The 11,289-nt window shown below is 35.5% G+C and overlaps 1 protein-coding gene across 1 annotated transcript; it reads right to left on the reverse strand.

Moving 5' to 3' along the window:
* Positions 1-2,022: 2,022 nt before the first annotated feature.
* On the reverse strand, positions 2,023-10,272 carry LOC101222741 (PH, RCC1 and FYVE domains-containing protein 1). The gene is given in 13 exon segments (XM_004148760.3): positions 2,023-2,435; positions 2,437-2,466; positions 3,031-3,548; positions 3,927-4,073; positions 4,181-5,223; positions 5,226-6,198; positions 6,201-6,278; positions 6,977-7,096; positions 7,194-7,203; positions 7,205-7,278; positions 7,399-7,488; positions 8,239-8,325; positions 9,691-10,272. Coding segments are annotated over 13 exon segments (3,345 nt in total). The 5' UTR covers positions 9,739-10,272; the 3' UTR covers positions 2,023-2,308.
* Positions 10,273-11,289: the final 1,017 nt, after the last annotated feature.

Raw genomic sequence — 11,289 nt, forward strand, 5'->3', positions numbered from 1 at the left:
AAATTCTTTGGTATAATCAAAGATGGAATAGTCCTTTTGTTTACGAAGTTGTGATATTGGTTGTAGAGTTGTTGTTGATAGTTGATGGGAAGGAATCGTTTCTTTATTCATTTCAGAAGTCTTGGCCATGAATGTTCAGGAGTCTTGTCAATAGTATCGTTGATTAGTCTCGAGTTGATCCCACCAAGCTGAAGCACCTCTTTGAAATTTGAAAGTCACTAACTTAACCTTCTTATCATCTGAAACGTTTGCATATTTAAAAAAAAATCTACCTTTGAAGCACAATCTAGCTAGGAATTCTTGTTTTCATGTTGAGGATTATTGTGTCTTTTTGGATTAAAATCTCTTCGACCTTGGACCAAGATGGTAATAGTTATCACCCTCACTGGAAGAATCAGACTCTAGCATTAAAACCCCTCCCTAGTGGTGAACTTGATGTCTAAATCTTGCTTGATAAGTTTCTTGGATTGTGCTCTTTTTTTCATTTAGAAATGTTGATAAGGATCTTTAGCAATCTTGTATTTCCCTAGGTTTCTTGCAAAGTTTTTGCCTTCTTTTAAAGGAACATTGATGTTGGAGGTCATGTCATCACCTGAATCTTTCCTATCTTGGATTTGTTTTCTTTGAATGAAAGGTTAATTAGGTAGGTTGTTTATGGGTTTTAGAAGTTATGTTTAGATTTCGTAAAATCTCTCCTAACATTAATGAACGAATTTTTTCAAACTCTCCTTGAATTTTACCGACAGTTTTTCTACATTGGTCAATCTAATTTCCATAGCTTTTGATAAAGGTGAAGCTTCCGCGTCCATGAAAAAAGAATGTGTGTTGGATCGTCGCTCTGATACCAATAGATGTGAATATTGAAATTCCTGAAATTTTCTTTATTTATTTTTTATTATTATTATGAAAATGTCTCAAAGACAATCACAAGAGGTTTGTTGGTTATAATGTGGAGAAAGCAACAATAGATGTAAGGTCATTGTTGTGCCATAAAAAAGTCGACACAATCACAATGCTAGATCACAATTGTTAATTGCTCTCTAAGATTTGCACAACGTCTAAACTCAATCATGTACTTGTCACATAAGAAAAAATGGAATCAACAGAAACTTTTGGTTAGAAATAGTATAAAAGGAAAGAAATGGAAAGATTAGAAACTAACATCATATGGTGTGAAATTGCGAAACTTCATTATTGAAATAGAGGAGGATAAGAAAAGGACAAAATAATAGCTAGTTTACAATGACTATAAACAGTCAGTTTCCAATGGCTAGTTTTTCCAACAGCTTTTAACCCCCCGACCTCCACTTGTCCCTCATTAATTTGACCACCACTTTAATTCAATCCTTTTTTACATTAAATTTAATTTCTTATATAAATGACAATTAAGAAACAAAAAATCCTAATGTGTTTACTCAAAAATTATTGAAAATATTTTGTAAATCAAGATAGACTGCCACATTTTCATCTCTCAAATTAAATTGTTGCCCACAATTTGAGAATTAATGCCACAAGGCACATCTAGTTTTCATGTTCGAACTATAGATTTAACTTTATTTTTATAATTATTAGCATCTACATTCAATCACTTGTATATCATCTAAGAAGATAAATAATTAAATGTTTACCCAATTCAGAATGTGAAATCTTATACAGCAATGATTTTATAATCATTTCAATTTTGGAATGTTGGAATTGATTACTTATCAATTATTTTTTATTTCCTTGGATATGGTTTTGAAGGTCAAGAGTGAGTGGACAGAATGTAACCTTATTACAAAAGAAAAACATAAAAGAGACAGTTTTTTCCCAATGCAGAAAAAGGTCAAAAAAGGAGCTCATGGCTATGTCAACCAAAGATATTGACATGAACAACTTCAGTCCATTAACGACAAAGACAAAGACAACCAACACTACAGCTGCCAAATAATCAATTTCTGATTTCACTCACAGAACCTAAGAAGAAAATAATCTCTCTTTTTTTTTATTATTTGTGGGATGATGAAAGAAAAAAAAACAACAGAAGAACAAAACTTTCTTTGACTTGCTATAATCTTAATGGATGATTTTTATATACACCAAAGATTCAACAGGTCGTAAGAGGGTAGGTAACCCATAAATAAATTGGACAAAATAATTTTGAGGAGAGAGAGGGTTAGAAGGTAATAACGTTATAAACAAAGGGCAAAGGATCCGACTACTTCCTCCTTTTTCTACCATTTCTTTTGCTCACCTTCAAAATCATCTCAACTATTGTAACTTACATAAAATGGCTTTGGAGTAGGACTGTACTGGCTTTTCCCCTTTGCTATAGTTGCTGGGAAGCTATTGAAACTGCATCGTCTGCTCTTTGTGACGTCAGTCCTGAAACTGAAGACTTGTCCGAATTGCGAACGTTATATCTCTCGTATACCTTCTCGCGATTCTCTGACCAATTTTCTTTGATGCTCTCCAAATCTTCTCCGGCTGTAAATGAAATTATAATACACATTTTAAGAACATTGGAGCTTTTTATACTTTACTACAGATTCTAACACTTAAGTATTACATGTCCTAAACCATTAGATTGACATAGCTCAGAGTAATTTTTCAAAAAAAAAATTGTTTGTCTAAGAGAGTCTCTACCCTACAAATTTTTTTCTCTTAAAATGGAACTTCTAAGGAGTGAGTCTATTAGACCCACAGAAGAGGGTAACCTAAGAACAGGGGTAGAGCAAACTCCCCTCCAAAGATGAACACAAGTTAGTATTGTTCACTGTAATTGTAAATAATTGTAAAAGAGTTGACAGAAGTTAGTTTTGTTCTACACAATCTACAACATATCATGGAGGCATCATTTTTCTAAAAATAATTTTCGAGAGCCCAAATAAAACTCATTTTACAAATAGGGAGCTTCAGCACATGGATTGTATATTCTGACCCAATAATTAAGTTGGAACTCGTCAAATTTGAAGTCACACCCAAGAGACAAAGATCACTGTATTTCTAGATGCTGAGACCTAAAAAGAAAACAAGGAAAAGAAATATCACCTGAAGCGCACACGTTTTAGATCCCGAGTACCATCCCGCAGAGCCACAAGAGTAATATATACACCAGGCTCATATTGTTCAATCCATTCAGCCTCAACTTGAGTAGCATTAACCAGTGGAGAAGTTTTGGCTTTAGAATTATTGTCACCATCTTGTAAGGACTCAGAATCCTTGCCAACAGCTGCCACTGATGCACTACTGCTAACTGGATGAGCACCTCCACTATTGGGAAGTCTAGAATCTCGACTGTCAATTCTATCTTGATGAGCACTATCATTCGTTCCAGAAAGCTCCCTATATGAATGGGTTGTGCCATAGCTCCCTTGCCAAGCAGCAGCTTCGGATGCCGTTGGAGATGCACAGGAGTAGCTGCTAACTGAATCAGATCGTGAATGACGCTCTCCATTCATACTCAAATGGTAGCCTCCATTTGACTCCAAACCATTCGAAAGATGAAGTGATCTCATTTTCTCAGCGTCATATACTCCAGGTGGTAACCTCTCAGCCATATCTTTAAGCTGGACCAATAATAGGATACAATCAATTGTTAGAACCATAAGTATTGTTTTCATAACATTTCTCAGGATGTTAAAGCATTGCGGAAGAAAGGAAACCCAATTATAGCATAGAGAACATTTCTATTAGAAGCCCATATCATTTCCTCTTATTTCGTTCATTCGACTACAAAAACAGCTACAAGTTAATTCTTTATGAAAGTAATTTATTCATCAGAGATGAAGCCAGACACTTTACCACATGATATTGTCAAAATGATTGTTCATAATAATTTTATTGCATTCTTCTCTTTGAACTCAAACGAAGACAAACGTGAAGATCCAAAGATGCCAGCTTAGTAGAATAAGGAAAATAGTCAAATACATTTAAAAGAAGATGACCTGAGCAGTTAGTAACTTGATGACTTCTTTGGCTGCTTTAGATTTACCAGATTCCTCGGCAGCCAAGGCCATGGCTTCTCGTGTTTTCTTCAAAGATTTCTGAAGCTCCTGTTCCTGGAGTTCACATTTCTGCCTCAGGCTCTCAACCTGTATTATTAGACATCAACATTAGATCACTCAGTCAAGAAACCGAAACCACTAAATGTGCAAAGAACCAGTTCGAGAAGAATGGGGGGCAGGGCATAATGGCTGACCTGTGAACGCAATTTAAGTACTTCGTGATTCAAAAGATCATTTGTTTTCTTCAAACTATCAGTTATACTTTTGGAGAAGGAAAGTCCTGATGCTGTAGGAACAGGTGTGGCAGATCGAGGAGGGCTTGGTTTCCTTGAGAAAGGCGACACAGATCTAGAACTTACTCCAGAAGCAGTGAGGACAGGTTTGGGAGCTGTCCGTCGCAGATCAACAGCAGTTGATAATACAACATCTCTCAGCTGCAACAGCGAAGGTGCTTGAGAGGATCGAACAAGGGAGAAGGTATCAGCCTTCTTTCCTTGTTTAGCCGCTTTGTTGTCTAACTGCTTTATTAAATCCAAGTTGGAAGGAACTGACTTCGATATTTTCATATCAGTCTTATCAATCCTATCCTTGTTCTCACCTGAGAGGCGAGGCATAGCATTTTTCCTATTATTATTAATAGCTTCTGCTGCCTTCATCAGTTTTGTATAACATGAATCACACACACGATATAGTTTGCCGGGATTAGGAGCAAGTGCTGCTCTTAATGCTTTCCTTGAACTGCAAGAGTGGCAGTGCACAAGTCCACAATTATAACAGTTGTGCCTCTTCCGTGTAAACCCAAATGCCTGTCTGCAAGCAGAGCACTGTGACTGCTCAGCACTAGAAACCCACTTGTGAAGACAAATGGCAGCTGTGTAATTTGAACCACATGCTATATATTTCACATGTCTGTCCTTCAAAGCTTCTACCAAAGTTGGTGTCTTCCGATCTTCAACATCACCATGACCCAATCTCCCATTTGCACCCTTTCCCCATGTATAAACTTCATTTTTGGACGTTAATACCACCACATGATATGCACCACATGAAACTTCTTCGACAGATTCCCCAAAAAGCTTATCCTCTACCAAGCAAGGTATCTTTCCGTCTGCACTGGGATTCCCAAGTTGTCCATAAACAGTACTTCCCATTGAGAAAACTTGCCCTGAAGTAGTCAAACCAACAGTGATGCTGTGACCACAAGCAACTTTGTGGAAATCATAATCAATTAGTGCACACATGTGGGTTTAAGCCTGGGCTCCTTATCTCCATGCCCCAGACGATTTTTATCTCCATCACCCCATGTAAACAGTTTACCCGATGAAATGCTCGAACTAGATTGTGTCACAATAACTTCAACTACAGCAGCAGTATGCCACACCCCACATGCAACAGCAATAGTCCTCAGGCCTGATAAAGATTCCACTTCTTTTGGATATGAAATATTTTCTCTGTCTCCATGGCCCAGTGCACCAAATGTTCCATCACCAAATGTAAAAAGCTGGCCCATAGACGTTACCAGAGCTGTATGCCATGGACCGCATGTCACTGAAGTAACTTGAAGTCCTTCAAGCGGACCAGAGACTCTCTTTGGTATCCAGTGGCTAACATCACTGCCATGACCAAGAAGCCCTGCATTGTGGGTACCATCACCCCATGTATAAAGTTCGCCCGTTATTGTAACAGCACATGTATGGAACTCTCCACAAGCAACAAAACCGATACTGCTAGCTGCCAAGGATTCAACCATACGAGGTTGAATTACATCCTTTACAACACCATGGCCAAGGCGGCCTCCAGATTCCTCACCCCATGTAAACACTTCACCTTGCCTTGTCACTAGTGCAGCATGTCTTACTCCACAGGCTATATGATGTATGTCTAGAACAATGTTAGACTCCAAAGGTCTTGGCAGAAGCACATCTGTCCTCAAGGTAACGTAACTACTATTTTTTTCAGCCCCAATCTTCACAATATTGTCACCAACAATCTCGCCCCATATGTATACATCACCTAGAGCATCACAATCATCGGGCGCAGACCCATGGCTAGAGGTGCTGGGAGCACTTGAAACACTAACTCGCATAACATCAGAACTAGATCCCTTTACTTGCATATTTGTTTGGTTTAATGATACATGAGCTCTTTCCAACTTTGCAATGTTATTTTCAGGTTGAGAAGTCTTCAGAGATATATTTGCGTTGTAACTCACAAAAATTCTGGAGAGCTGTTATCTCTATTCACGCTGTGAGAACTGTCACTTGGGCTATTTGAAGTCAACTCACAACCTTCCTGAAATGACATCAGCAAACCATGTATTAAACATGGAAATCCAAGCTACATGTGATATGATATTGTGCATACTGCATATAACATAACATTTCAAAAAGAACAATGTGTATTATAAAGGAGCGTATAAAAGAATGCTTTTAAAATTTGAAGCTCTAAAACCAACAATTGAAGTTTCAAGAAATGAACTTTTAGAATTGTTACATCAATCTCAGTAAATTAAGGGCGGGAAAAGAATGCAAGCACAGACTGCACAGAGTCACTATTTAGTTCCAATGTCCCAGTTTCTTTTGCCGTATTGTCTCAATGCCTCTTTCTCTCTACACTTTCGCTTCTTCAGAAATCTTGTGTTATTCTCACTGTGCATGGACAGGAGTGGCAGCATGGTTTTCGTTCTCTTGAAGTTGCATCTCCATATCTTGCACTGATCAGTTACAAAATTGAATTTAAGCAATGACCCACTCCAGGCCAAGCGAGCAACAAAGAGTTGTCATATTCAAAATAATCAACAAATGACGATTATTCGATCCACATGCTCCAACGTTTACAGTTATTTCTTAAAGGACAATGCTTCAATATTTGGTTTTAAAATAGGACAAACATAGCCATCAAGCAAACAAGAAAATTAGCAAAGCAATCTAGGGAATAATAAAGCAAGTATAACAATTTATAAAACTGGGCTTTCAAGCAAAAGAGTTTACATCAAGATAGAGGCCTCCATCACTCCAGCCATCAATTTTGGAACGCCCACCTTGACCAGATGCAATTAAAGCTTTCAGGCCAGAAATCCAAGCCTCTGCCTCAACTTTATCCTTACAAATCTAAGGAGCAAGAACATAACACCATTAGCATCGTATCAAAACACCAGTAAAAGAGAATAGCTTCAAAATAAAAATAGAAAAAATGTTCATCACCAACCAGATCAAGATCGCTTCCCGTTGTTGTATATAAGAGAGAATGATAAGTAATCCTTTTCTGGACGAAGATACCGTTCGAAGACAGCCTGAAGAAATTCAAGGTAATAGTAAAATAAATATCAAAGAAAGGATTAAGTAAAAACGAGTGCTAATTGCATCAAATAAGAAAAATAATTAAAGTGATAACCAATAAATTAATATCTTACAGTTCTTTGTCCAGGTATAATTCGTGAGATTGAAGCTAACTTCAAACTCCTTTCACCCTTACTTGAAATCCAGATCAAGGAAGATTCATCCTAAAAGAGGAGAAAAGGCAATAGTAATAAGCCAAGGAATACTATCAAGCAACTAAGCTGAAAAACTGTAACTGTATTTACAGACAATAAATTTAAATTTAGATCTCTTCATTGCTCCAGGCTCCAAAATTCCAAAGAAACAAATAAATAAAAGTCCTTTCATCAATGTTCAATAAGATAACAATATATTTTTCATAATGGTTGGCCTTACCTACACAATCCAAAGAACAGTATCAAACACGCAAATAATTATCATAATAAGTTCCAAGATTTAATCAAAATGCATTGCAGCCAAAAGTGGGGCTAACAACTCACTTTCTTTAAGATATGAACTAATTATTTAAAATCATGATCCCAGTTACATTCTAGAAAATAGAATGCCAGTGAACGATCAACTTGTCAAAATGTTGAGAAGATATATTTAAGGTTTTTGACAAAATATTAGAAGATCAAATTCTCCTCAACTGAAGATTCAAGGACGTGATGGGCTTCAGGAATTGATGGGAAGAGAATACTATGTGATTGTAATAGTTTTTCACATAGTTGAATTTCTTTATAGCCCGGTCATGAATTTTTTATGTTTTAGGGTTTCTACATATATTCTTGTTTTCTTATTATTATTATTTTTTTTTAAGTTCTCAATTACTTTTGTTTATTCTTACGGAGGAACTGTCAGAACAGAAAAGATAAATGTCTAAGGGATATAAAAATTTTATAAGACTAACTAATCATTATTGGAACCAAACTCACACTAGAAAGCCTAAATGGACAGAACTTCGGCTTTCCTTTACGACCATATTTTAGTAGTTGAGCACCCTTCTTCAATGCAATTAATGCCTGCAAAATGATATCAACCTCGTGAAACTACCGCAAAGAGGAAAATCAAATTATAAGCAAAGCTGGATATTGAACAATGGCATAGCAAGAAAATGGCTTGGAGGATTTAGTTTCAGCTTCACGTGGCAACAAAAAAAAAAAAAAAAAAAGAAAAACCATGATAACTCCCTTAGCCTACAGTGTTGAGTGCTCAAAAATCACATGACCATCCATCAAAGATCAGTTCTAAAAGAGCAGAAATTCCATAACAGATTGTTTAACAAAAACAACATTTCCAATCAATCTTGGGAAAAGTCAGAAGAATAACTTGATTAGCTTCAGAAATTTACTAATAGTCAGTTCTGAATAGTGACATCCACGTTACTCTTACAGCTTTGCAAACTCAAAAACGGCTATGGCTAACTAATCAGCAAATCTTCAGTTACGAATATTATATGTTAAATACATCATACTATTCGGCTTTGAATTGTTTATAACTTAACTTCCAAAACTTTTTGATATCATGCCAGTGTACTTGCTATGTTGTACAAAGAGTTCTAAAGTTCAGAACTAGATAAGCTGAATACCCACAGTCATCAGTGTGCAATTGTAGAAGGTAGCAAGTCATTTCGTTATACAATTAGGGGAATGTTAAATATCTGAGCATCGAGAAAAAATCAGATATAGTTTACACTCTTTATTCTCATCCCAAAGTAAAAGAGAGAACAAAATTTAAAACTTAAAGGACCCAGCTAATTGTCTCTTAATTGCAAAAGAAAATTAAATCTCCAAAGAACTCTTCCCAATAAATCTACAGAATCGGGCACTGTATCTTTCGAAAGAAAAATTTGTTGATAAATATTACCAATGTTTTTATTTTAATGAAAGCATAAACCAAGATTACATCCCTAAATTGCATGTAATAACCTCTCGCCTTATCATCGAAATTATGTCTATAAACTTAACAAAAAATTGAATATCGAACATGATTTGGATTCGAAATAGTTCTCTTGACTGCCTCATAAATAAATCGGAAAAACTCAATTTCGAAGTAATTTCAATCAGTCCATCAATGTTCAGCATCTCCTCAATAACAAAGACCTACGACTTCGTATATCTAATAGATTTTAGTCAATGTAGAGAGAGATGAATAACGGAAATGAAATTATGTAGTAGAGAGAAAATATCACGAATTCCTTTCTCTTCCACGATTCGATTTTGACCAAGAACATCCTAAAAATTCCGAAAATTCAGCTAATTACGTTGGGAAAAAGATAGTTGAAGTTTCGGATAAAAAGAAGAAATCCAAAGCAAGAAAGTCGGAACGGAAAGGGAATAGAGTTCAGAGTGAAGATAAAACGTTCAAACAGAGAGAAACAAGAAGACCTGCTCGATATCACGGTCGGCATTTGCATAGTTAAAAGGATCTGCCATTCCATGTGAAAAATTCGCCAAAACTCCACCACCCGCTCTGATCACTCCGCCGCTCTCCGGTCATCCTATACGGCGACTGAATCTTCCGTACACTAACATCAACGGTCACATCAGGCCCACCGCAGCGCTTCCTCTCTCTCTCTTTCTCTAAAACTCACTAGTGACAAACAAAAACAAAATTCCACAGCTCCCTCCCCCTCGTCCTCCCCCAAAAGCCTTGTAGATCTGTCACTCCTTGGAAGCCAAAGTCCTAGAAACTCCATTCGAAACAGTGAATCAAAAACATCCTCATAGCCTCGGGTTAAACTCTTAGAAATGAGAAAAAAAACTGAAATATAGCCTTCAAAGCGGTTTGTGAGCAACCAAAGATGTGTTCTCGGCAATGAAACCGCTTCCGACGGCGTAAAAAGTGAAGTCCTAAAGACCGCCGGCGACAGATAAAAGCGAGAACCGGACGGAGGAGACAAGATGAGCAGAGAGAGGGAAAAAAAAAAAGACGTAGTCGGAAGTCTGTAAAAAGTACTGAGTCAAAGACGGGAAATAGGAGAAAACCAATTAAACGAAAAAGGAAATAAAATAAAAAGGAAACTTATATTAAAAATAAATAAATAAATAAATAAAAATCCAATTTTCTTAAATAACCATATTTACCGGATGATAGTGAAAGGGAAAAAAGAAGTACTAACCTCTACCCTCTGCGGCTCTACCTCCCAACAAAATCTAATTTTAATAATTTTATTCCCTTCCCTATAAAGTTATTTACAAATTCATTTCCAGTATTTCTTCTTCTTCTTCTTTTTCTTTTTTAATTATAATTTTGAGTATTTGGGATTTTAATAAATAAATATATTATAGTGCAGTTGACAATTTGAATAACATTTATTTTTTCATAAACAAACATTTTGTATTTATCCTCATTATTCTAATTTCTTTTTAATTAATGAGGAATTGATATCATGAAACCAACTGACACATTTGCAACAAAACAAATTCATCATTAAAGTTATCTATCAAATATCATAATTTAAAGTAATAATTCTTGCAGTTAGATTTGTTTTATCATTTATGGCGGATTACATTACATTCTTTCTCTCTACAACACAATATTAAACCCATTTAGTTTTTAATAAATTGTATTTAAATCTTCTAATTCCTCTTTTCTTTTCTTAACACTTCTATTTACTTTTCTTTTATTGGTGGGGGCTTGTTTCAGTCAAATTCTTTTTTTATTAATTATATCTTTTCTTTTCTTTTCTATTGACTTCTATTTTTTTATTTCATTATAAATATTAACAAATGTAAGCCAATATTGAATTATCAATCTTATTCATTGAACTATTCTTCAATTGATTGATTTTTATATGTTATCATATATTAAAGTAGTGTCTCCCTTTGTGCTTTCCAATCTTTTTTTTTTTTCTTTTTAATCATGAATTGCAATCTTATTAATATAAGGGTTTGTTTATCTTATTAATATATATATGCGAGGTTTAATTGATTTCTTATTTATGAACACAAATTTTAATTAGTGTTGTAAAAATTTATATAAAA

This window comes from Cucumis sativus, chromosome 6, assembly GCF_000004075.3.
Source record: "Cucumis sativus cultivar 9930 chromosome 6, Cucumber_9930_V3, whole genome shotgun sequence".
Classification (NCBI taxonomy): domain Eukaryota; kingdom Viridiplantae; phylum Streptophyta; class Magnoliopsida; order Cucurbitales; family Cucurbitaceae; genus Cucumis; species Cucumis sativus.